Source organism: Miniopterus schreibersii (genome assembly GCF_964146895.1).
Source record: "Miniopterus schreibersii genome assembly, chromosome: 20".
Classification (NCBI taxonomy): Eukaryota; Metazoa; Chordata; class Mammalia; order Chiroptera; family Miniopteridae; genus Miniopterus; species Miniopterus schreibersii.
This window is the reverse complement of record NC_138122.1, coordinates 19792175-19818617: the sequence shown is the minus strand read 5'-3', so window position 1 is coordinate 19818617 and position 26443 is coordinate 19792175. Positions and strand designations below refer to the sequence as shown.

Sequence of the window (26443 nt, the reverse complement as noted above, 5' to 3'; positions counted from 1 at the left end):
ATAGCCTCTCCTGTCCCTTCCTCCAGCGGCTTAGCAGGCTGGTCGCTGTGCAGGTCCCCGGCCCCCTGCCTACGTATGTCTGTACCTTACAGTGGCTGTTCAGGGCCCATGGTGAACACTCAGCCCTGACCCCTGGAGTCTGTGCTCTCTACACATCTGTGTGTCACTAAGCTTTGTTTCTCTGTGCTATTAAAAAAAAATGCTGTAAGCTTTAGAAGTAGTCACTGTGTTGTACAAGCATTTGTGAACGTATGTAAAATAAAAGTCATCTAATGCTTCTACTTAAGGCAGTTTTCTGGGTCTTTTCAGAGACACCCAGCATAGTGAAGCCACTGGAGTGAGGCAGACAGACCACCTCCTGCTTTACCACCTTGAAGTTGCTCGGGGTGGAGGCACTGAGTCATTTCTCTGTATCGCCTGAATTTAAGCGCTGAAAGGAAGTCTGGGGCAGAAACTGGGCTTCTTAAAAAGCAAAATGAATCAGCTGGTGCTGCCACTGATTTAATACTAGGGAGGGGGAGACACAGCTCAGCCTCTGGAACCCAGAGTCTATCAGAAATGTTAAGGAATTGGGTACATTTCTGAGTTCCATTTATTTAAAGCAAAATTCGAATTTTGCAGCTAGCTTCATGAAATTTCATTACTTACTCTCAGACCACATACAGTACTTCATTGTGCCTTGGGGGCAGCTCGACAAGGGTAGAGAATCTGTTGCCTACCTTCCAGTAACAGGTCAGAGTGCCCATCAAGTGTCTAGCCTCTTGGGGGCCTTCAAAACCACCCTCTTAGGTGACTTGACTCCCTGGAGAGAACATTCTAAGTTAGTGCCACAGGGCACCTGAGAAGCTGGGGGTGGGCTCTGGTGTAAACTCCATTTCTTCAGAGCTGCTGGAACATTTCCTCGAAGGTGTAGCTTGCTGGATCAGTTTCCCACTTCCTGGGTGCTTGCCTCAGACATCACCCTCTATCAGGACTTCATGCGGACAGACACCTGGAAGAGAGACCACGCTTTGGTTTAGAGGCCTCTCGCCTCACCTCCATCAGACGGAAGCGGTTATCTCCCCACCTGTCAGCATCATCCAGGTAGGCTGGAGAAGTCACATTGAGAAATGGGCTCAGTGAGGCCTGCGAGCACCTTCAGCCTGAGCCATCCCGGCAGGAAGATAGGCTGTGTGACTCCAAAAGGGACCCAGCTTCTGTCTAAGGCGGCAGGCAGTGGTTCCCACACCTCTGCTCATCACACCAGGCACCTCTTATGTTACAAAACCCAGGCCACACTCCCAGCCAGTGACATCACAGTGCCTGGGGGTGAGATCCAAACCCTGGAGATTCTAATTTGGAGTCTGAGGACCACTGTGACAAGACCTGATGCCTGCGCCATTCAGTGAAAAGCTGGGCTTCGTCATGTAAACCCGAGGCGGATTTAACATCAGCTTTTGGCTCACATTAAGCATGGTAGGTAAGCTTTTTTCTTTTCATTCAGTGTTGGAATCTTTACCTCTAGCATCAGTTCCTTCCTGGTTTTCAGGTATAGAGTCAGGACTAGAAAGAGATGAACCAGCTATGATTCCAGTCAGTCTATAGAAGGACTGAAATTGGTGGAATCTGCATATTTTTTCTTCTGGAAAACTGCTGACCTCCCTGCCCCAGCACGGCCACTCACCACTGTTAACTGCCCGTTTTTATCTTTATAGACTTGTTCTTCTGGCCCGGTGTCGAAAACTATTGTGCCTTCTCTTCCAGGGCTAATATAAAACTGTAAACTTAAAAATACACAAAACAACGAATTACTGACGTATTCTGTTACCTCTTTCTCGCAGCCTTTGGTCTGCAAAAGAGATTTATTTAGGAAGCGTTACTAGTTTCAAGGTTGAATTCCTGTTTTGTGTAGAGCTTCAGTGCATATCTGAATAATCCAATGAAGAAGCCACTTCCCCAGCTGGGAAACTTACCCCGCGCCTGCTGCTCTCAGATCAGTTGAGCACATTCGGTTCTTCAAGGGGCCCATCTGATGTGTAAGTAACTATTTACATGTCTTCATGCTACAGCTCTTGCAGTGGGCTAGGTCTGCCCTCAGAGGTAGAGCAAAACGGAAACCCCACTTCCCCACACACCCAGCTCTCTACTCCACGCTCCACTTTACTCAGCAGGTTGTAAGGATTGGGGCGTAATAGGAGCAGAGGTGCAAGGGAGCAGCCTGCTTTCACAGGGGCTCTGGGCAGTGCTGAGGGGGCCTGCCGGGTTCAGTCTGAGAAGCGTGAGCATGGCCCGAAGAACTCGCGCCCCGGCCCTGACCTGCTGTGTGATAGTGGCACGCTTGCTTCCCCACCTCGCGCCTGTGAAATGGAAGAGGTGGCACCTACTTCAGAGCATTTTTCCCTAATCAGTCTGTAAGCAGCCTGCAAAGTGGAGGCCCCCCGTGCTCAACCAAATGTCCCCCAAAACAGGCTTCAACAGCAGAGGTGTGGCTGTCACCTGCTCTGGCCCGAGGCCCACCCTCCACTTTGGGACGGCTTCCCTCGGGAACATACTGGGTGGTAAGACCCCTGTTCCCTGAGGCCAGCGAGTGATCCCCGACCCCTTAGTTTCTCAGGAGCCCCAGTCGATGGGGTGAGGGAGGACTGTCTTAACCAGAAGGGTGAGGGTTCCCCCTAGAGGCGGGCATGGGCGGAACGATTAACATTCACATTTTCCTTGATTAACAAACGTGAGCATTGACTGACTTCCTGGGCTGGGGGTGAGACCGCCTACCTTCCCTGAACGACATTTACAATGTTCTCCTTTTTAACCAGCATGACGAGTTTCGTGACCGCCTCAAACACGTGCTCACACTGTAAGACGGCGTCCCCCTGGGGTGGAGAGGAGAGGACAGGCCAGGTTCAGTGGTAGCGATTCAGAGCAAGACACTCCTCGATGCCGCGGGTCCACGGTGTCCACCTAACACCCTGGCAGTGTGCCGCTGCCCTGTTAGCAGAGACCGGCGGCTGTCGCTTACCTTTTGCTTGTTGGCTTCTGGCGAAACATGAATGACTAAGATTCCGTCCCTCAGATTGCTGGTGGAGACACCTTCAGACAGACCCAAAGTTAGGAGCCAGGAACTGGACAGCTTGACATTAACACAGGTAAAAGAAGAGGTGTACCTAAGGGCTCCCCAACCCCACACTTTTCCCCTCCTAGATGGGCCTGGTGGGGTGAAGGGCCTCCTCAAATAGCAGGCTGTTGGGCTGTCGAGGTTGTGCACCGAATAAAAAACAGGGCGTTGTAGTCAGTTACTACTCTCCGGCCTGGACACCTGAGTGAAGGTGGTACCACTGATATTTGTGCCAAAATATCAGGCCCAGGCTGGGCCCAGACAGCCCCGGGCTGCACAGGCCCCCCCCACACTGATGTCCTCTGATTGAAGGTTTCATTACTGGGGTGCCCAGGAGCTAAGTCAGTCTAGTGAATTGCCCGCCTCTTACCTTTGAGTGCTGAATACTCTATTCTCTGCTTGATTTTGGCAAGTTCCACCACATAAGCTGCTTTGTGAGTGAGGATGAGTTGCCGCGGCCTGGCCTTGAAGCCTTTCCTGTCATATTTAATGACCGGGATGCCATACTGCAAGGAGGTTACCATCACTATGGGGAGGAGGGTTCATGGGGGTAGGGGCACAGTACTGAGTTCCTGGTCTCGCAGACTCGGGCAAAGCTATCCAAGCACTTGAACAGAGGCTCGGCCGGATTTTTCATAAGCGGGTTTTTCCCGCATCCTGGTGGTACCAGGTAGATTTCACTCCCAGCTCTGCCTGTGGTGGTGTCCTTCAGAAGCTATGGCCCCTGCCTCACGGGCCTGCTCGGAGAGGTCCACAGAGGCGACCACAGCCAGAGGATCATCCAGTCTGGCAGCTCAGGTTTCTGTTCTCTGGGGGCTCAAAATTGGCAGAGCAGCCAGGAGAGCCACCGAGAGCTTCCCTGTTCTACCCGGGATCCCACAGCTACTAAGTAAGACATGAAGCCCAGTCAGCACCCAGGTGCCTTGAGTTCATGGCTGTATTTCACTGAATTTCATAGAAAACCACACAGTTCCTAGGGTGACTGATAAGGACCATAAGAACAGCGACAGGGATCTAAGAGTCGTGGTTCCCAAATCTCAGTTAGTGCCCAGAGCACTGCAGTTGCAAGCCCGCCCCCCAGCCCCTCCATGTGGAAAACAGACCCTGTTCTCAGACTCCATCGGGGAAGCCTGTCCGAGGCCAGGCCCCACACTTCCTTACCTGGATTTTCTCACAGCTAATGAGCTGAAGCACTTTGGGATTAATGTCTCCTTCATCTAGGGAGGGAACCAGAACACAGTAAGTCATCACTAGATCCCCCCCTCCCCCTGTGCAAGAGCCACTGAAATCTGCTGGCTTCCTGTCCCTCTGAGGCCAAGACCTCGATGGGGGCACGGCCATCGGGAAATCCTACGGAGTTGAAATTTTTCCTTTGACTTTTTTAAAAATAGGAAAAAGGTATGTAAATGGAAAAATATACTTACCTATCCGACTGTCGGCGAAGGGCTGATTTAAACTTTCTGCATAGCCTTCCTTCTTTCCCCTGAATACCGCGCTGGTAACCACCTTCTGCTGCATCTGGTGACACACAATTCAACCTACAGTGGTGGCCACGGGACTCAGGGACAGAGAGCTTTACAGCCCTTGGTACTGCACCCTTCCCCGGATAAGCATTGGGAGCTCCGTCGATTTCCACAGAGAAATCGAAACACACTCCTGGCTTTGGCCAAATGCCCTAAAAATGATACTGACAGAAACGGAGTCGCTACTTATGCCTGGTTTTTCTCTTGCCCTGGTTTCCTAGAAGTGGGACGTGCAGAATTTCAGGGAGCAGCTCCTTCCTTCTAGGTCAGAGATGGGCAGACTAGAGCCCCGGGGCAACTCCAGCCTCCGGTCTGGTTTTGTAAGTCAAGTCCTGTTGGAGCGCAGCTGTGCCACTCAATCACATGCTGGCTCTAGGCTGCTTTGGGGCTGCAACAGCTGAATTGAGTAACTGCAACAGAGGCCATGTGACGCACAGGGCCTAAAATATTTACTCTCCAGCCCTTTACGGAAAAAGTCTGCTGACCTGCAGATACGCATCAACAAAACCATACCTCCAGCAGCACGGGGTCCTGCATTCGCCCTGCAGGGGCCATGGGGATTGTGTCCCCATGGTCACGTGAGTGATGCTGATGATAACAGCTGCCATCTAACAGGGCTCTGTGCTAAGTGGTCTCTACAGGTTTAACCCTCAGGTGCACGAGGCCTGGGCCTAGCGTGGGCTTGGGCTTATTGGTGACACGGCAGGTGAGGACCGCTAACTCTGATGGGCTGGCGCTCGCCCCCGCATCCTGCCCCCGCATGCACCCCGCCTCCCTACCAGCGCCTTCCTCTCGGCTGTGATCCCACGGCAGTACTTCCGAACCAGGTTCCTCATGCACATTTTCCTGAGCAGATCTGACGCCTGTGTAGAGGACACACGTCTTTTCCACCTGCGCCACTCGCCCCTGTCTTGGGCTGTGGCCACCAACATAGCAGCTTTGAAAGCACAGGAAGTCAGCTCGGTTTAGAATACAGCGTTAATGCTTTCTAGTCAAAGCAAGCAGCTGACCTGTCCAATCTTGCGCTACCTTTTTGCAGCTGCTAAGCTAGTAGTTCTTAAACTTGACTGTATTTGAGTCACCTGAGTAGCTTCTAAAATGAGATTCCTGGGGATGCTGGCTCCCTGGGTCCAGGCTGGGGCCTAAGAATCTTACAGTCCACAGACAGTCCTCGGGCCATCTTCAGAGAAACACTGCGGTAGGTGACAGCCACCTAACCATTCTGGGAGGCTACAGCAAGGGTGGACACCATTTAAAAGTGCTCTTTATAAACAGGCGTCCGGTAAGGATATTACAGACTCTGAGGGGAGAAATTTCTTGTGCCACAGCCTTGCAAGAAAGCGCTTGGCTAAGGCGGCCCTTTCAAGCCAAGGGAGGCAGAACAGAAATACAGAGGCTCCATCAGTGCCCAGGTCACTTGCCACATGAGTCGCAATGAAGTCCTTACATTTTCCAAGATGCCAGGAGGCCTCAGCCAGCTCTTGTCCAAGACATTCTTCGGGACGTGATACCGAAGATTCAAGATGTAAGTCTTCCGCACAAACACGATAAACTCCTCATTGTCAGGACTGAGAGGCTTGTCTCGGTGGATGAATCCCTTTATGAACCTAAATAGGAAAGTGTTTTGTTTGTTTTCTGACCTATTTGAGTTGTGAGTTCTCTCCATTCATTCGATTCAGTGGTAGAGGTTATTTAGGTGGGCACGTAGGCCAGAGCCAGTAATGTTGCCCACTGTCCAAACCTGCCCCAAAGATTTGTTCTATTTCACCCACACTATTTTTAAAGTAGCCTGAATTGGTTGCCAACAACAACAAAAAGGAGGTATTATGTGGAAGCCAGATTTCCAGCTTTCCTGAAAAATCCAAAGGTCTGCCTGGCGTCTCTCCATGGCAGCTGTCATCTGAGATGGAATGAGCTTTCCAGTTTGCCGCAGTCCCCACCATACCTTATTGTCTTATCCCAGCTCATGAGACCCACTTACTTCACCTGCCTGGCATCAGAAGGCATTTTTGACTTTGTGACTTTTGAGCTAGACTAAGAGAAACCACAGATGTACTAAGTTGTGATCACCATCAAATTAGGGCGCTCAGGAGAGAACTGAATCCCTAAGGGTTGACATCCCAGGAGGAGGATTACCTTTCTGCACAGATCCAAGGAACTCGACCAAGCCCACAACCACCCCTCTGCAGCACACCGAGGGTTCTCCCCTCCCTCCTGTACCCGAGAACTTACCTCCTTATAATGTACACAGCCCACTTTCTTCTTTCGAGGACCTTCCGAGCCAGGGCTCTGCGCCAGTAGGTTTCAAGTCTGACGGCTGAAAGAGTTCACTGCTGGCATTAGAAGGTGAGCACATCATATTGAAATCCAAAGGCTTTTTCAGAGTCAGTCACCCGCACCACAAACACCTACACGCCCGCTTCTGCACTCGGCCAGCCCGCGAGAGGGAAAGTCGGGTGGACGCCGTCAGTTCTCACCTGGGGGTGCTCAGAGGGACACTGAGGCAGGGAGACAGAGGGACGCGGGTGCTATGGGAGCTTCGAGGGAAGCTAAATTGTGTACACTCATATAGCCCAGGGGGGTCAGCAGACTGCGGGCCTCGGGCTGGCCGCCTGTTTTTATAAATAAGGCTTAACTGCAACACTGCCGTGCCCGTTCATTTATGTATTTGCGTGAAGCTACTGTCACCCTACAGTAGCAGACTTGGGAGCTGCAACAGAAACCATAGGACCCGCAGGTCTGAAATTGTCTGGTCCTCTATGAAAAAGTTTGCTGACCTCTGATAACAGTGGAATATTATGCAGCTATGAAAATGAGTAACTATATACATTTCTGATTGAATTTGCAAAACAATTGAGTGCAAAAATGTTGCAAAAAATATATAGTATAATTTAGAGTGTAAAATATAATTTAGAGTGCAAAAAATACAGTATAGTTTTATTAAGTTCAAATCATGCCAGCTTAGAACTGCATTGAGTGATGTATCCATAGATGTTAAAACTGTTTTTAAAAACCCAAGGGAATTATAAATGCAAAATTCAGAAGAGTGGGGGTGGCGATAAGAAGTGATTGGGGAGGGCCAGTGGAAAGGGATTCCAAGGGTACTCATGGTGTTAGTAACCTCATAAAAGAGATGTTCTTTAAACACGCATATGTTGTGCATCCACGGGACAAATCTAAGCCACTGTGTTGTAATCTCTGGTCAACAGTAAAGATGAGAAGAGGCCCCAGAGCGGGACCCTGAGGCCGCCCCAAACCAAGGAGAGAATGCGTGTCTCTGGGACAGGGTGGGGTGGGGGTGGGGGGATGAGAGAAATTTCGGGGCCCGTTGCAAACTGGGAAGTTTCTGTTTAATTCTTACCTGCTTGTCTTTTTTTCACATAGACTCTTCTTTCTAGGCGGGCCTTGTATGTGGCTTGAATTCTCGCAACTTAAAGCAAAAGTTTGGGTGAAATGACTTTCGTGTGTGCATCGCGCTCCAAAGCCAGTGCTTCTCACATTATATCAAACACCGTGTTTAAGAAGCATCCCCAAGCTAAGCTTATTCATTTCATATTCTATTGAAGTCAGGATGGGGGGAAAAAAATAATAAATCATACCTAATTGATGTTTACTAAATTCAAAGGCATCTTCAGTAGCAAACAGAGTTCTGGGGAAACGAATGAATATTTTGGTTCTAGAAGTGGGGGAGGGGAAAAAAGAGTGTTTTAATTATTAATTGGTCAGTTGCCATCTGTAGTAGGTTGAATAGTGTTCCCCCAAATTCACGTCCACTCAGAACTTCACAATGCGATTCTTACTTGCAAATACGGTCTTTGCAGATGTAATCAAAGGTAAGGATCAAGATGAGATCATTAGGGTGGGCCCTAAATACAGGAGTGTCCTCCTAAGAGACAGAGAGACACAGGGGAGAAGGGAGGTGGAGACTAGAGTGATGGAGCCACAAGCCAAGGAATGTCAGGAGCCGCCGGAAGATGGAAGGCGGGGAGATCCTGCCATAAAGCCCTCAGAGGGAGCACGGCCCCGCCAACATCTTGGGTCTGGGCTTCTCGCCTCTAGAACTGTGAGAGAATAAACTTCTTTTGGTTTAAGCCAGCTAGTTGGTGCTAATTTTTTTTATGCAGCTCTAGGAAACTAATACACCATCCTAGCCCGGAGTTACTTCCCTGGGCTTTAACAAGTGATGACAAAGAATATGGGTTGCATTTTCAAAGAAAATCCCATCAACTAGCAGAGGTAAATTATAAATACTATTGAGAGTGAAGGAGACACACAGGAGAGGGTTTTGTTGTTTTTTTTGCTTTAAACAGCCGCATTTAAATTGAGTGGATGGAAGTATCAGCTTGTACATCTACATAATCTCCTGAAAAATGAAGCTCTGGGCTCTAGACGGATGTGGGTCAATGCCGGAAACCTTCTGACGGTGACCTCCCGGCCACTTACCTCCCTAACTTGTACTCCTCCGGTTTGTAGCCAATGTATTTGATCAGCCGCTCCACGCCCGCTGCTGGAGGCCCGCGCCAGTGCGGCCAGGTGTCGGGGCACAAGGACTTGTACCTGGGGGGAGAGGCACGTCCAGAAAGCCACCGACCTCACACTGTCCCACCAGGGGTCAGCGTGCCAGCTGCCCAGTGTCCTGTAGTAGACTCATTACTTCCTTGAATTCAACTTCTTTGAATTCAACAATATATACTTGGCAAAAAATTTTAAAAAAATTTAAAAACCTATTGCAATCAGGTGGGAGGTTTGGCCTGTCTTCACAGAACAATGACACCACCAGACACCTCAAGAAACTCAGTTCCACTCCTAGGGATCCAGGGTGGGGCAAAAGGAGGTTTGCAGTCGTGAGTACTCGAAACAGAGTTCATGCTTGTAATATTATTTACTGTATTATGTTCCCTACGAGCAACTGCAAAACCTACTTTTGCCCCACCCTGTGTATGCAAGAGACATGAAAACATATCCACACAAGCTTATATACCAATGTTCACAGCATCATTATTCATAATAGAAGATAAAAACACACAAATGCCCATCAACAGACGGATGAAAAAGATAAATGTGATCCAGCAGGGGAAGAAAGGTGCCACACCTGGGAAGTGACCAGGGATTTTATTTCCCCCCAAGGGTAATTTGGGCCCCATTGTTGACTTTAGAACCTGATTTCAGCATAAAAAACACCTCTAATATGCAGTCGCTAGAAAGATAACCGCGATGGCAATGATATACTGAAATAAACGATGTCTGTGACATAAATAATGTCTGCCCCCTGTGCATTTGGCTTTGTGCTTTTCCAGTTCCTAGAAGTTAGGGACTTAGTGGAATGAAGGGGAAGCTGATAAACTGAGCTGGCCGCCTGTTCTCCAAAATGTTAGTGTTTGTCACTGTCCCGGCTCCAGCAGGGAAGAACCCAACTTAGTTCCCTGAGGGCCGCCTGATTTTACTCACTGCCTCATTCAGAGACACACCTCGCTTCAGTAACTCCCCTTACCCGTGACCTTGCTTTCCTGGTTTCAGTCGCCCACGGCCAACGGCAGTCCACAACCATTCAATGGGAAATCCCAGAAAGAAACAATTCACAAATTTTAAATTGCGTGCAGTTCTGAACAGCGTCATCGGATCTCGAGCCGTCCCGAGCAGTCCCACCCAGGACGTGAGTCATCCCTTGGTCCAGCTGGATACACTACCTGCCCGTTAGTCACTCAGCAGCCGGCTGAATTATCTCATCACTGTCACGGTTTTGCGGGGCTTGTGCTCAAGTCACCCTTATGTTACGTAAGAACGGCCCCAAAGCACAAGAGTCGTGTTGATGGCCATTCAGACAGGCCAAAGTGCTTTCTTTAAGTGAAAAGGTGAAAGTTCTTAAGGCATTTTATCATAGCACATGGTCACCAGATGAGCCCAGTATAATAAGATTTTATTTTGAGAGAGCACATTCACATAACTTATGATGTATATTGTTCTGTTCTATTTTATTACTGTTGTTAATCTCTTACTGTGCCTAATTTGTAAGTTCAGCTCTATCAGAGGTGTGTATGTAGAGGAAGAAACAGTATCTACAGGGTTTGGTACGATCCGCGGTTTCAGGCATCCACTGGGGGTCTTGGGACGTGTCCCCCGTGGGTAACGGGGCTACTCTAGGTGCTTGACTTCACTGGCTTCAGATCAACAGAACGAACTTTACCTTTGCAAGAAATGCTCGTACTTCCGCCGGTAGGCAAAGCCGGCCCGTCGCACCCGCAGGTGTTCCATCAGCCCCAGGTACTTGATCTGATGCCTTATAAGGAGGTCGTCAAACTTGCCTTTGGTAACACAGAAGGGAGAGTGACAGTAAAGGACGCCGTGGCTCCATTCCAACCAAGAGAGATCAGAAGAGAGCCGACAAGCTGACAACCTGTGAGCTGGGTCTGGCCACAGACATGTTTTTCTTAGGCCCTAATTGTGTGTTAGTTAGTAGGGGAATTTTATAAGAAAATCCAGATTTCTGGTTTCTCTTGAAAAAACCATGAGATCTGGCCATTCTAAGCCTAGAGTCCCACATGACAACAGTGCTGCCCCTTTAGACAAGGTGCCCTCTCCAGTTTGCCGCAGTCCCCTCCGCTCCCTATTGCCTTATGCCCAGTCTACTTCACTCATTTGCTCTTCCTGCCTGGCCTCTGTCAGCCTTTGATGGTATGACTGTTATAGACCATGGCATGAGTTTAGAAAAAAGCCAGTCATAGACCATTCTGTAAGACTGTTCACTGGCTGCAGAGAAGTCACATTGCTTCCCCTCACTGATGCTCCTGAAATGAGCCAAAATCCAAGCAATGCTCACTCAGCACCACCAAACCCCACCCCTATTTATTTCACTTCTATTATTAAAAATGAAAATAATTCATGCCTGGGGACAAGGGCAAGCCTGTGGTGGCTTTTAGGATTTTAACTCAATTCCGTCTTGGTTTTCCTCCCAGCCTCATTTCCCTGGGCCCAGTATTCAGAACAATTCCCAACTCACTGGGTTCCTTCCTCTCATTGGGCTTGATGCAGCGGATGTACGAAGGTTCCTTGGAGACGAGAATTTCCAGAAGGCTGCTCAGGCTGGTTTTAAACTGAGTCCCCACCTGCAGAGAGAGAGAATGCGCTAAGGAGACATGGCTGCTCCCAATTAATACCAAGAAGACTGGTTAGGGCACCAGACTCTGGCCCTAACAAGACCCAAACTCTCGACGGATTGCTCTACGTGTTACAATTCCACCCATTAAGAGGCGGCTTTGGATGTCCTGGCCCGAGGAGCCCAAGGTCAGTCTGGCTGAGCAGAGGCTGGACAAGCATCTGCCCAGAACGCTCCACGCAGTTAGTGCCCCGTGGGAGCCAGCGTCACTGCCGAGCCCATCACCCCACCCCATTCCCGTTCCCTTGTCACCAAGCTTCCTCTGTGGCACCCACACTAAAGTTCTCTCTCTGTTTGATGGCATTTTCCTCCCCCCCCCAACTAGATCAGAAGCCCCATGAGCTCAGGGACCTTGTCTGTTTTGTTTTTGCTAAATCCCATGCCCAGCCCGGTGCCTGACACAGTAGGTGCCCAATGAATGTCTGCAAATGACCACACTGGCTCTAACCTTGGAAAAAATATATTTCCTAGAACCCGTTGGAGAGTGACACGTCCAGAAAAAGGGGAAGACTTAAAAAGGGTAGGTGGCCGGAGGTAAGTGCACCCTCTGGGTGAGGTCTGCCACCTTTCCAATGTCTCATGGGCGTTTTCCCACTCACCGTCGGCGACCTTCTCCGGTTTTCCAACTCGGCCACCAGGAAGCACTCCTTCAGGATGCTGTTTTTGGACCTGCACAGCACCTGTCGGCAAAGAGAAATGAGCACCATGTGTGCTGTTTCGGAAACCAGCGCGCGCCTGGCTGGCGTGGCTCAGCGGTTGAGCATCGGCCTAGGATCCAGGAGATCCGGGTTTGATTCCCTCTCAGGGCACATGCCCGGGTTGCGGGCTCCATGCCCAGTGGGGGGCATGCAGGAGGCAGCCGACCAATGGCTCTCATCATTGATGTTTCTCTCTCTCCCTCTCCCTTCCCCCCTCTGAAATCAATAAAGACATATTTAAAAAGGAAACACACCGTTGTGTTTCCGACTTGCCTCTTTCAGATGTCTGTAGAGGACATCACTGTTCTTTTCCAAGAATCCTGCAGAACATGGAGTAAAAAAAAATGTCTGAATCAATGGCTCCACCTAAAAATGCAATTCCATCCCAGCTGATTGCAGAGGGAAATCCTAAAAACAATCTTACAATCAGAAGAGCGTTCCCAGCCTTGGCATCATGACATTTGAGGCTGGGCAATTCTTCATTGTGGGGACCGTCTTGTGCATTGTAGGATATCGGGCAGCATCCCTGGCCTCTACCTACTGGATGCCAGTAGCAGCTTCTCCAGTTGTGACAACCAAAAATGTCTCTCGACACTGTCCCAGGAGGAGACATCCTGGAGAGCCAGGTCCTCAGCGCGGAGCTTAAGGCACACACGCCACACCCTAAATCCTGCTGAGCTGCCACAGGAATGTGCAGCCTTCACACTGAGTACTGGGCACGTGCCCTAGTCGGGTGGCACAGACCACCACAAACAGTGGGTGACACTGAAACACGGGAGGGGGCACCGAATTTCAAGGGCCGCCTGGGGAGCCTGCAGATGGATGGGAAAATCAGCCCGCATGCGGGGCTGGGGAACAGCTGAGACAGACGCGTAGCATCTCTTCAGTGGCCGCAGAGACACGGGCACGGCCACGACCGGTGCCCCACGGGCGCTCGCTCACCTTTGGTGCAATACGTGACCTCGCCCGCGTAGTGGAATAGCCGGAACTCCATCCAGCCGATCCTCCGTCGGCCCTTTGGACCCGCCAGCTTCCGGCTGCGGCAAGAAGGAAACGGACGCGAGTTAAACTTTTCTACTATATGGCAACAAAATGCGCCAACGCACAAAGCAAAGCGCGCGCCCTGACGGGGCTTGGGCCGCGGCGGCCGACCCTAGGAGTTCCTTATAATAAAATGATGTTATTCGAGGACTCGCTAAACGTGACCTGGTGCATCCTAAGGGCGTGTCTATTATGAAGGAGCTGTGCTCCTGGGGGCACTGCCCACATGCCCGAGAGAGTGGATATACAGGCACCTTCCTCCAGGCAGCAGCCTGTCAGACAGGATACGTACGTTTGGAAGTGTGCGTGTTTCCCCACTTTCTCTTCCAACTTCTCCAGGAAACTCAAGTCAGTAGCAGGACCAGGCCGGATGCATTCTTCGTCCTTAAAAAAATAAAATAAAATAAAAAATAAAATTAAATAAAAATAAAATAAAATAAAAAGCCTGGAGCCACAGCACCTCACTCCCTCCAAGTTTAAAGGCTTTCACCAGCCGTGGCAGGATGTCCTAGACTCAAATACCGTCATCTCGCACAAGTTCAGGTGGACATTTCAGGGCAGGAGGGCTAATCCATCACACGTGCTCAGCCTCCCAGATTTGACAAGGGCAGCATGGAACCAGGGAGACCGGAAAGCCCATTAAGAAAAATAATAACTCTGCCACCCAGGTGCTCATTCCCAAAGTCCTCCCAAGGACGCCACAGCTTCCACGCACAGCTCACGTTAACACTCAACCTCTGGCCGAGAACCCCCCCGTCACTCGGAGCCTTCATGGAAAGCAGGCTATCAACCCACCTGGGCCTAACCTTTCCCACTTCTCAAGCTAGGCCTCCCTCTTTCCTATTTTTTGGGTCCTCAACAGTGTTAACATTTAACTGACCATCTTTAAAAAGTTAAAGATGAATCAACCCTGTGGCTTTTATTAAAACGACGACGATGACAAAACCCTGGCTAAGGTGGGGGAGGCAGCTCTCAGAAAGTCGCATTTTTATGCCGATTTCGCCTATGGAAACCCAAATGGAAATAAGTACTTTTTATTAAATGTCTCAAAATACTAGTCGAGCCATCCGTATACTAGCTTATGCCAGTCCATGCTTCCCGGGACATGCTTCCCCAGACGTCCTTCAGGTCTTTGCTCAAACGTCACCTTCTCAGTGAGTCCTTCCTTCCTACACCATCTGATCTAAAACCGAGCCCCCTCCCCAGCACATCTAATCTTACCCCTTTTTCTCTATTGCACAATACTTTGTCCATGAACCTATTTGTTGTCAGTCTCTCCCTGCTAGAATTTAAAGCCTCCTGAGTGCAGGAATTTTGGTCTGTTTTGTCTACTTCTGTGTCCCAAAGCACTGGCACAAAGCAAGCATTCGATGAGTATTTGTTGAATGAATGAGTGAAGTCTGAGTGCTCACCATGGGGGAGGCATAGCTCTGAGCCCTCTGCGTACATTATCTCGCTAAATGTGTCCTTACAACTCCTCTCTGAGGTAGGTGCTATTATCACCCTACCCATCTCAAGATGATAAAATTGGAGCTCAGAGAGGTTAAGACACCTGCCTAAGGTTGCACAGATAGTAAGCAAAGGGGCTGGGATTTGAATCCAGGTGGTGCCCATGTTCCTGGGCTCACACAGCAGTTAGGTGGGGTACTTGGCAGTGGGTCGGGCAGGGAAGGGAGCCAATTATTTCATTAAAAGGGAGGTAAGAGTGGTGCAGATGACCCTGAATGAAAGCAAGGCAAGGCAATCACTTCTCGTTGGCCTTTAGAATTTATTTTAAAAGTTGTTATTTGGAAATTGGAACAATGGTGGATTTGAGGACACGGATGTTCTCAGAAGTCACAAGAGTCCAAAACAAGGCCCACCCCGGGGAGCCTCAACTCAGACCCAGTGGATGCTTTTTACGAAGCCTTCCTTTGTGTTTGCTGCCTTCCTGCTGGATGCTAAGCATGAAAGCAGCCTCTCCCCAACGGCCACCAACTCCTGCCCACACAGGGGCCCCCGGTTTCAGGCTCATTCTTCCATGCCGTGGAAGATGGATGCCCAGGCTCTCATGTCAAAGGTCCTTCCTCGCTGTCTCCCCGCATCGCCTATCGATTAGGTCTCTGAATTGAAACGAGAGGGAGAAGCTCAGCCTAAAGCTACCAGCAAGAATTCAGCGAAACAGCTCAACTTGTACCTTTCCATCGCCCAGCGGCCTGCACCCCAACCCTCCCAAACCTTGGGAAAAGTTCCTCGGTGCGTCGTAAACACCGTATGAACGAATGGGCTCCGAGCCACCGTTAACTTTCTCACCAGGATAGAAATGATTCCTTTGTGTCTTTCTTCAACCAAGTCACAGATGATCTTGTTGTTGAAATACTGAATTGGCTCCCACTAAAATGACAGAGAGGAGAGAGTTCTCCAAGGATTCAGATGAGCAGAAGATATATTTCTTTTAAATAGCTTTCCCAACATTTCCCTCCCCGCCAAAAAATCTGGTTTTATCTCTAACATTAAAAAAAAATACTTCCTGAATATCAATATAATTTCCTGGGGAAATGAGCAGAGGGAGAATAAAAAACAATTCTTAGTACTGATCAGCAAAACTCGCCAACGAGATCATGTTTCTCCAGTAAATGTCTTTCCCTAGGTTGAGACATCAAACGAGGGGGGAACAGTAAAAGGTTTACCTCTATGCCTTCCATTTCATATTCCGCCTGTTCCGCTTTCAGGGTTCTCTCGATTAGGAGCTGCTGCAGTTTCTCGTTGCAGTAATTTATACAGAACTGTTCAAAACTAGAGACGCGAAAGATGTAAATAACTAAAGCTATGCGAGCAGGCCCACTTACAAAAAATTGTACTTATTCTTAAAAAAATTTTTTTAATTAAATTTATCGGAGTAGCATTGGTTAATAATTATGTTTCAGGTGTACAATTCTGTAATGCATCATCTGTATATTGCGTCGTGTGCTCACCACCCAAAGCCGCGTCTCCTCCTGTCACCATCTGCCCCCCTTTACCCTCTTCGACCTGCCCCACCCCTTCTCCTCTGGTAACCACCACGCTGTTGTCTGCGTCCATAAGTTTGTGGCTTTCAGTGCTGTGCATTTACTCATGTCTAAGGACGCTTTTTAATTTAGAAAAATAAAAATCCGTAGTCATCAAATCGTTGACGAAACAGATCACAAGAGTCAAGCTAAAAGACGTTGGCCTTTTTCATGGTTACTCCGATTCTAGAACAGTCTATGCAGATCTGGAGAATTTCTGGCAACGGGAAATTCAACGCCACTAACATCAGAGGTGCCTTAAACCAGACTCAGGCCTGACAGAGGAACAAAGGGCCTCACCCGTTCTTGTCAAAGACCTCAAACCCATAGATGTCCAGCAATCCAATCACAGTTTTCTTGGTAAACTCCTAGTGGAAAGAACACACACTGTCCGTTAGGCCTTTTACGCTGAGACTCGGGTCCCGGTAGCTGCCCCCGAAGCTGGGACTTGGCGGGAAAGCTCCTGCCTTCTCTCCCCAGCAAGGGCTCGCGGAAGGACCTCAGGGTGGCAGCAATTTCCCCAGCCCGCTCCTCCTGCCCGCGGCCTGCCCAGATCCCACCCAGATCCCACCCATCAGCCCAGCGCTGACACCTGCCCCGCCCCATTCACGTCCCTGCTGAGCCCTCAGCCTCCCAGGCCCACATCTGACCTGCTTTGAGTAAATTCCCTTTTTATTTAAATTCCACTTAAAAAGGAAATGTGATCAGCGGGTGAGTTCAAAGGAGGCGTTGTCGTATTTTTTCCTGATACACGTGAAATACCCTACTGTGGACATGAACCGTTTCCGTGTGCCCTTACAGCCACCTGGCATCCTCCGAATGCTCTGTGCCCCACGCTTAGGGACACACCGGAAGAATCACTCAGCAGGCATTGGGGGGAACCTACCTACTGTGTGCTAGACGCTGGGCACACAGATGTGAGAAGGTACTGTCCCCACCCACCCGGCGCTTACGGTCAGTTCTCACAAGCTGTTTGGAGTAACCATGTAGATTATAGAACATGACCACGCGAGTGAGAGCAACGCATCCAAAACCCGGGGACTGACCCTGTTCACTAGGGACGAATTGATTTTGTTGACCAGCCACGTGAATGTCCGTCCATAAACAGCCTTCGCCATCGAGTCTCTAGCGTAGAGAGAGAGCTCTAGGGTCAGCGGGCAGATCACCTGAAAGGCGCATCGTTACACAGGTTAAAAAAAGAAAAAGTCCCCTGAGTTTTCAAATTAGCCTTTTTTTTTTTTAAAGATTTTTAAAATTGATTTTTAGAGAGAGAGGGAGGGAGAGAAACATCCATGGGAGAGCGATACATGGATCGGCTGCCTCCTGCACGCCCCCTACCGGGGATCGGGCCCACAGCCCGGGCATGTGCCCTGACCGGGAATCCAACCAGCAACTTTTTGGTGACCAGGACGACACCCAACCAACTGAGCCACACCAGCCAGGGCTCAAATTAGCCTTGAATGGGGACCACCGGGGAAGAAGCTACTCATCCTACACGCACGCACAGAGCAGCTGTTTCTTGAGTGCCAGGCACTGGGCTGCGCTAATGAGATACAGCCACGACCTAGACAAACAGTGCCAACCTTCGTGGGCTGGCTCGCACTCGGGGCGGTGGTGGGACAGTCAATAAGTCACACAAGGAAGAGTCATGTTGTTCTCAAGCTGAGAGTGACAAGTGCTCTAAGGAGATACACACGATGCTGTAGGGGAGGGGTGACATGAGCGCGGAGGCTTCCTTGGGCAAGTGGCCCTGGGTACTGAAAGACAAGGAGTCACCTAGATGAGACACCCAGGGAAGAGCGTTCCAGCAGAGGGAACAGCATATGCAAAGACCCTGTGGCAGGAAGGCTTGGCGACTGAGGGGCATGGAGAGCTAGCGATGGCGTGAAGTTAAGCAGGAGACCCTTGCGGGAGCTGGGCCATGCAGGGCCTGGTGGGCAGCATTCAGGGGTCAGCCCTCCCCGGGGGCCACCACCCCGCTGGCAGCAGGGGAGGGGAGGACAGGTGCATTCCCACCCAGAGCCACCTTTACCTCCTCAGTTTGGGCTTCGATCTTTCTATGGGTGAGAGCTTCCAGGAGGACCGATGGCTGGAACCCCAGGAGCTGAATAAATGAAAACCAAAATGCCATTGCGTGACCTGACTTTCCTCGCCGGCTTACGAAGAGTTCGTGGAGTTTCCAGGCTCGGGGTTACCCACCCCGACTGATCACTGTGCTTTAATGCAAAACAGACCACGTTAGATCTTTCGACCAACTGGCTTCTACCCCCCACGCCCTCGCCACCCCTACACTCTCTCCACCTCCTGACCAGCGCCAGCTGGAAGGACATGGTGTCAGCCAGGTGGCACCTGGGCATCCCCTGCCTCCCCGCCTCTGAAAGCAGACCCCACCTTGGCGATCCACTTGATCTCCTTGATGACTGGTATGGTGGCACAGCCTTGGTGGTTCTCTCTAAAGCAAATGTTCCCCAGGTGGAGGACACTGGCAATAATTCCAAAGAGGTTCTAGGGACGTGGGGAGTGGGGAGGAGAACAGGGAGAGAAGACGGCGGCCGCCTGATTGATAAATGTCATCAGCGGAGACACCTAAGGAAAGCCACCCCCACTTCCAGCCCTGAGCTCACAGATCCGAACTCCTAACCTTCCCGACATGGGCCCTGACCTTCCCTTATGCCTGTCCGATACTAGGGTTGGGGGGCGGGAAAGAGCCTCAGGGGAGGGGGGGGAAGATGTCTCAGTCTCCTGCACAGGACACTCTTATTTTACATCCCTCCCGCCCAATAAACCATTTCATGTTCAAATGCCACGGTCCCTGATATATATAAATAAAATATATGAATATGTTTCATATATATATATTCTGGTCCCAGAAGGATCAATAGTTTAACAATCAAACCAAAAGACCAGGACTGTCCCCCCAGGAACAGTTCTCACTGGCACTTCTGCCCTCAGGGCCCCTACCTCCAGGTCATCTTCAGTAAAATCGATGACAGCAAAGGCATTGGAAACGGTTTTCCAGTCGTTCTTGTCATTAATAGACGACCCGTTGGCTCCGTGGCCCTGTTGACACACAATTGGGTTGCTCGATGCATTTTTATAAATTATCATTTTGGTTTTGGGGTACCAGGTAGTCTTAGTGTCCGAAGTTTCTGGTTATCTGAAGATTTGTTCTCTTAAAAGATTTCCCCGTTGCAGAGGGAAATACCGTGAAAACGTTCACCGGGGGACTGGGGTGGGTGTTAAGTCTACAGCCTCCCCGATTTCCCTCCCGCACAACCAGCGCCTCCGCTGCGCCCCCCAGGGGTGTCTGTCCTGTGCACCCAGAGGCTGGGAAGCGGTGCGAACATCACCGCGAAGGACAGCCACGGAGTTTGCCAAGGTCACGGAGATCCTGAGATCACTCAGACAGACACCAGCTCTTGGAGCCCTTCCAAAGCCACCGCGGCACGGGGACCTGGCCAGGTTAACCTGGGCGGAAAGCATGTGCGGGGAGAAAGGCACGGCAGGACCTTTCAGAAGAGATTAACCGTGATGTTCAGGTCCCACCCGCGACCAGTGACACCTGACCCTCCGGAGGGCAGAGTGCAGGCATTTGCGTGTCTGAAAGCTCCCTGGGTGAATCTAATTTCAGCCGGGGCCGCAAACCACTCATCTAGATATTGGTGACTTTACTAAGCTGAGATATCTGCCAGGCAATAAAAGGAAAGGCTTTGCTAAGTGTCCAGAAACCAGTCAGTGGGATACCTCCAGAAGAGTCTGAGGAAGTTCTTGGGACATCCCACAGAGGGCCCCACAAACACCCCAGGTCCCCCTCCAAAGGGCCACCAAAGCCAGGCGCTGGCTCCTCTGACCTGGGAGAGGTATCTGTACAGATGGGGGTCCCGCTCCAGCCCCAGGTAGGCGAGAAGCTCCTCTTCGCCGCCCTCCAGCAGCTGGTAGAAGATGTGGAAATTCCGCTCCCCCTGGTTCTGATAGACAACTCGAGACTTTTCTATCAAGTAACCGATGATATGCCCGCCTATGGGGATGCCCTTCAAAACAGGACAAACAAACAAAAAAATGTGGCAGCGACAACCACCAGGCCACTCTCGTATTGGAGTTTCCCGAGGAACAGAAGTTCTGAAGCTGAATGAAGTTGGATCTATCAATCTCCTATGATTAGTGTTTTCTGGGCTCCGTCTAAACAGATGCTTGCCTACCCCAGGGTCACGAAGATGTTATCCATGCTTCTGTCTGGAAGCGTGATTGTTTTACCGTTCATGTTTAGGACTATAACTGATTACTATTTAATTTTTGTATATGAAGTGAGGTAGGGGGTCAAGGTCTTTTTGAACATCTGGATTTCCAATTGATCAGCACCATTTATTAAAAGGACAATCCTACCCCACTGAATCACTGTGGTGCTTTTGTCGTTAAGTGACCTATATGTGGGGGTCTTCCTGGGCTCTATTCTGGTCCATTGGCCTGTTTACATATCGCACGTTCTTAATTATGATTTTTAATAATATGTCCCATAAAGGATTTGTATCCCATAACATATATAGAACTCTTGCAAATCAGTAAGGAAAAAAAAAACAACAACCCCAGCCCAATTAAAAATGGGCAAAAGACACTAACAATTACCAAAACTTCATTAATAGTCAGATGCAAGCTTAAATCACAGTAAGAAAGCGCTTTGCCCTGCCGAACGCCTAAAACTGAGAGGACCGACATACCGAACGTTGGCAGGGGTGTGAGCACCTGAAACTGTCATTAATCATCATAACATTGCTGGTAAGGGCCCAGGCAAAAGTCGGTTTACAGTTGTGAGTACCCAAAACACAGAGTTTATTCTTGTATTAGTATTTATTAATTATTGTATCACTTTCCGTATGAACAACTGTAAACCTCCTTTTGCCCCACACTCTATATAGTTTTCCAAATGGGTTGCACCAATGCTCCCCACACCAGCTAATGACCCGCATCTTTGCCAACACTTGGTATTATCAGGCTTCTTCATTTCTACCCATCTAGAAGGTATAAAATGGTATCTCATCGTGGGCTTTATTTGCATTTCCTAAAGAGAGTGCCAATCCTGGAGTTCACAGCTGTTTGAGCTAATAAATGCCACTCCTCCCTTAAGGTGCCCTGGCGTGGGTTTCTGTCGCTGGCAGGTGAAAGGGTCCCCATGAACCAGTAATAGGAACTTGAGGGTACCTTAAAGTCAAACTGTATGTCCATGTACTTTCCAAATCTGCTGGAGTTGTCATTCCGGAGCGTTTTGGCATTTCCAAAGGCCTTGGAATACAAAGTGGGGGAGAGGGGAAGCGACTGAACCGAACTGCCATCCACGGTCATTTAAACTCACTATGCTAATCAAATTCCTGACCCCAAATGACATGCATATTATGAAAACAGGAGGGAGCGGGGAGCCAGGGATGGAAGCTATACTTTATCTTCTGAGAAGGAATCACTAACCACAGAGGATTTGAGGCCAACTACTACGGTTGGACCTAAAGGGGGAAAATATCTTCTCCCTGGAATCCAATCCAGAGTAGATTAGAAATGGCCTAAGGAGTGAGGACAACTACTATGGTTGGGCCTAAAGGGGGAAAATATCTTCTCCCTGGAGTCCAATCCAGAGTAGAGTAGAACTGTCCTAAGGAGAAGTATATAGGACCCTCGGCCCTGGTTCTAGAAGGCACAGTTGACGGTCCCCATAACCAGACCCCTTCTTCTTATATCACAGGGATAAACTGTTCAGCCCAAAGGTCCACTGGGAAAATCCCTTCAACCTTAAACATCTTTTACACAAAGGGCAACGAAAACAGGGCAGTGAGCAACTTGTTCAAAATTATCCAGCAAGTCAGTGAACCGCAGGAGTAGAAATAACCACCCAAATAATTTTAATTAATAAAAAAAACATTAAATCATCGAGCATGATTTTAGTGCTTCTTAATTTTGCTGTGGGCTTCTCACGCATTTATCTTGTCTAATCTTCAAAACCTTCTAAGAGATAGGCACTCCGAGTAGACCCATTGCACAGATGGGAAAACAGGCCCCCAGCATGTGAAATGCCTTGCTGAAGCTTGCTGGTGCGCGGCTGCCCTGGGATCCTCCTCACGCCTGCTGGACGTCAAGGTCATGCCCTTCACCACAATACTGCCCCAGAGACCCGTCTTCTTAGCTCCCAGACAGTGACCTTCCCATTCTGACTGACCTGCCCAGAGGATTCTTACTCAGTGACCTTCCTGTAAGTCCCCGTTATGGGTCCTCAAAGGTTGCTTACCTCCAGCACTGGATTGGACAGCAGCAGCCTGTCACGGGCTATTTCTAGCGACTCGGTCATGGGGCAGGTCATTGCAAAATACTGGAGGATCTTCTTGGAGGCCTCTGTCTTGCCTGCCCCGCTCTCTCCAGAGATGAGAATGAGGTGATTGGTCAGCTCCGAGCACATCATGCGGTAGGCGTTGTCGGCTATGGCATAGCTGGAGAGTGGGACGGAAACGGAAGGAGTGGCAGGGGCTTTCACGCCACTACACTCGGCTCTGACACCCCACGAGAGCAGACAGACAAAGTACCCCACCTCCGGGGAGCCCCATCCAGACCGTGGTACAAGGACACGGAGCTCAGCCTGAGATCAAAGCCACCACAACCCATTCACCGATCACACATACAGCGCACTGGATGGCAAAGCTCTAGTACATGAGGTAACGTGAAGAATTGAAGCTGCAATAGGAATAATTTTTAATTTCACAAATTTATTTTTTTTTAAAATCTATCAGCATTTCTTATAAAAATACGCCTCATACTAACTTATATCCCCAAGAGATGTTCTATTAGTTGTAGGTGGAAATAACATCTTGTCTTAATATTAAATAATTCAATAGATATAAGAAGAGCTCACATTTTTCTCTCAAAACCTAGGGTATTAAGAGTGTAGAGACAGGAAACCCAAAAGATTTTAAAACCTCTGCGATATCTTTAGGGATTTATCTCCAAGATCAGAAACCAAAGCATGAAGGTCTCCCAAGGCTATAGCATCTTCACCTGCGGCTGAGTTTGAAAGCTGGCTATTTCGGAAATCATCGGTAGTGGTGATACAGAAAGGCTTATAAATGCCTTGGGCGGTGGGGGAAAAAAAAATGAGTCTCCAAGAAAAATGCAGGGAGAATGTAAATATCGGCCCAGAAATCAACCAGGAAGGAGAACTGGGAAATTCAGCAAAGTCCAAAGCTTACAGGGAATTGCTCGTCTTAGGGGTCTGCAGCCCTAGGAAGTTTCTACCCGCGAGGACGCTCCTTGAGCTGCCATGACAGCCAGGCGCCAGCAGATGGAGCAGTAGCAGCCCACTTCCCAGGGCAGACGCCTCTCTAGCCACGCCCGGGCTTCTCAGTTTCAAAAGATCCCGCCTCTCGTCCTATTTAAGCTGAGACTCTTGGCAATGATCTGCCGGTGTCTTCTACTGTGTTAAAAGGCTTATTTTACAACAGTTTAAGTGAGATACACAACCTGAGTATGCATCAAGGATTTGGATGGATGGATGGATGGATGGATGGATGGATGGATGGATGGATGGATGGATGGGTGGATGGGTGGGTGGGTGGGTGGGTGGAGGGGTGGTTAGATGGTTGGTTGAATGGATGCACAGGTGGATGGACAGGCGGGTGTGTGGATGGATCAGTGGGTGCACAGGATAGATGAATGAACGGATGCATGGGAGGGTGGGTGGATGGGTAGGTGGGAAGGGAGAGAGAGAGGGGGAAAAGAAAGGAAGGAAAGAAACCGAAAAAATACTCCTATGGATGACCCGATGAAGCTACTTACACATGTGGTGGCAGTTCAAAGAAATTGACCCCTTGATAAAGTTTCATCTGGCTCAGAGTGTAGATCCCCAGCTCCTGGTACGGATTCACAGACACAAGGAGGGTGCCAATATAAGTCTAGAGGAACGGACCAAAGCACTAGTGAGGAATTCCGGGCTGCAAATGGCCACAGAAAAAGACCATCACACGCTATGACCCCCACACGTTCCTTCGGTGCTGGGGATATAACGCGATAAGTGGGACAGGCGGGGTCTCTGCTGTCGTGGAGCTCACTTGGCAGGCAGGGGTGGATAACCACCGAGGGATCGTGACTGTTTCCATGTAAAACAGGGTAATGAGAGCATGAATGACCGAGGGAGGCCACCTCGGCTAGGGGCTTAGGGAAGGCTTCTTGAAGGAGGGGACATCTGAGCTGAGGCCGGAACGATGAGGAACAGTCATGAAAGAAGTCGGCAGGAAGGGTTCCAGGCCGAGGGGACAAGCGTGGCAGGCTGGCCGCCACGGAGGCCCGTGATGGAGCGGAGACTGGAAGACGGTGAGAGCTGATGTTGGAGAGGGAGGGAGTTCAGATCCCACAGGGTCTGAGGACTTGGGGGTTTGCTCCAAATGTAATGAATGGCGGAGACGCCACTGTCCCTGCTGAGGTGAGACGCCTGCCCAGAACTGTTACGTAAAACGAGTGACTAACGGGACACCATGCTCTGACCTGGGTTCCGCCCAGGTCTCCCTGCCCTAGGGCGAGCGCAGGGTGAGTGCACGCACCGGCCATTTGAAATCGGACAGATGCTCCCACTGCTGGCATGTGTTTCCTAAGATTTCAGCATGGGATTCTGTTAATATTCAAGCGTTGGAAGTACTTCTATTGGTAACATGACCAGTAAGGTAAAACTGCCGGGCATACACTTAGGCGTAAACAAAGCTCCAAGCTCATATAGAAAAATAACTATTTGGGCTCCTTTGAAAACACATCAGGGACTTTCAAGATTCTGGGTTTACTCTTAGCAAACGCTAATAAAACCTCTATAACGTGGAACTTAACGACACCCCATCGCATTCACGGAGACCCTGGAGAGTTCACCCCAAAAGAATTTACCTGAAAATTGACCCATGGAATTAGGGTGGGGTGATAACTGGCCACCAGGAAAGCAGCAAGGCCAGCCTCAGTTGCTCGTGGCCCTTGGACACTCGGGCAGGGGACGGGCGGACATCTCCTATTTTTGCCTCCTTGGTACCCAGCCCCCCTTCTAACAGATTCCTTCGAGGAGCCGTCCTGCCCAGCGCCCAGTCCCTGTCCCAGGCCAGAGGGGCACTGGCCTCACCCCCATCTCCAGGACAAATATTCTGCCCAATCAGAATATTCCTCAGTCCTAGCTGCTGGGATTGGGTCAGACACAGGCACGTGACCCAAGATGGGCCAATCAGAGCCGGCCCACATCTGTGTCTCTGGGAAGATCTGCTTTTCCTTGGCAACAACTCTCAAGTTGAGGTCAGCATTGGTTCTGCTGGCAGCCGACTTGTCACCTTGTAGCGAGGCTGCCCCAGAAGGAAACTGATGCCAAAGAAAGCAGAGAGGTGGGAAAGATGCCTCAGGATGGAGAAACAGTCCTCAGGACATGACCCGAGACCCTAGATCTATTCATAGCCCCTGAAGTTACCTAGGTCGACAGACTGATTGCCTTTGGGGGCCAAGCGGGGTTTAAGTTGTGTGTCTATCACTGGCCGCCACAAAGGCCTTACCCCGAAGGATTAAAATGCACCTGATGGGGGCTCCGCCACACCCCCTTTTACTGGCTGACCTAACAGAGCGATACTGTCAACGCTGCGAAGGCAGGGAGGGAACCAGGGCTGGAGGAAAAGAGCTGAGAAATGGGTTACGTTACATAGATGAGGTTCTCCCTGAAACGCTTGCGGAGATTGTCCAGAAAAGCAAATTCGCTGGTGTAGGCGTCCAGCAGCACGAAATCCTGCACCCCGACCTTGTCCCGGGCGGTCAGCGCCCCTTCCATGTGCAGACGGATGTGTCTCCTCCTCACTTCTTCTTTCTGCAGGAAACACAACACGCCTCAGCAGCCCGTTTAGTCTGTCATTTCTGTTGCGCGTCTAATG

General features: G+C 49.9%; 1 protein-coding gene across 1 annotated transcript; it reads right to left on the bottom strand.

The window, feature by feature from the left end:
• Positions 1-277: 277 nt before the first annotated feature.
• Positions 278-26373, bottom strand: MYO1H (myosin IH). The gene is made up of 31 exons (XM_081123555.1): positions 26218-26373; positions 24339-24454; positions 22801-22999; positions 21729-21809; positions 20384-20563; positions 19494-19592; positions 18924-19037; positions 18565-18636; positions 17579-17698; positions 16833-16900; positions 16176-16281; positions 15799-15879; positions 13799-13890; positions 13408-13502; positions 12739-12785; positions 12367-12447; positions 11612-11717; positions 10799-10916; positions 9058-9171; positions 8214-8290; positions 7976-8044; positions 6847-6931; positions 6062-6221; positions 5394-5477; positions 4516-4609; positions 4253-4308; positions 3462-3597; positions 2996-3066; positions 2752-2849; positions 1664-1763; positions 278-991 (listed from the first exon to the last, which is right to left on the bottom strand). Exons 1-31 carry the CDS (start codon positions 26341-26343, stop codon positions 968-970), a joined length of 3069 nt encoding a protein of 1022 aa, XP_080979681.1. The 5' UTR covers positions 26344-26373; the 3' UTR covers positions 278-967.
• Positions 26374-26443: the final 70 nt, after the last annotated feature.

Excerpts from the sequence above, each read along its gene's own strand:
- MYO1H (XM_081123555.1), bottom strand. The coding sequence starts at position 26,343 with ATGGAAGGGGCGCTGACCGCCCGGGACAAGGTCGGGGTGCAGGATTTC. Across the intron at positions 10,917-11,611 it reads CAATGAGAGGAAGGAACCCA|GCAAGTTTGACGACCTCCTT; the intron begins GTGAGTTGGGAA and ends GTGTTACCAAAG. Across the intron at positions 6,932-7,975 it reads TGTGAAAAAAAGACAAGCAG|CCGTCAGACTTGAAACCTAC; the intron begins GTAAGAATTAAA and ends GAACTCTTTCAG.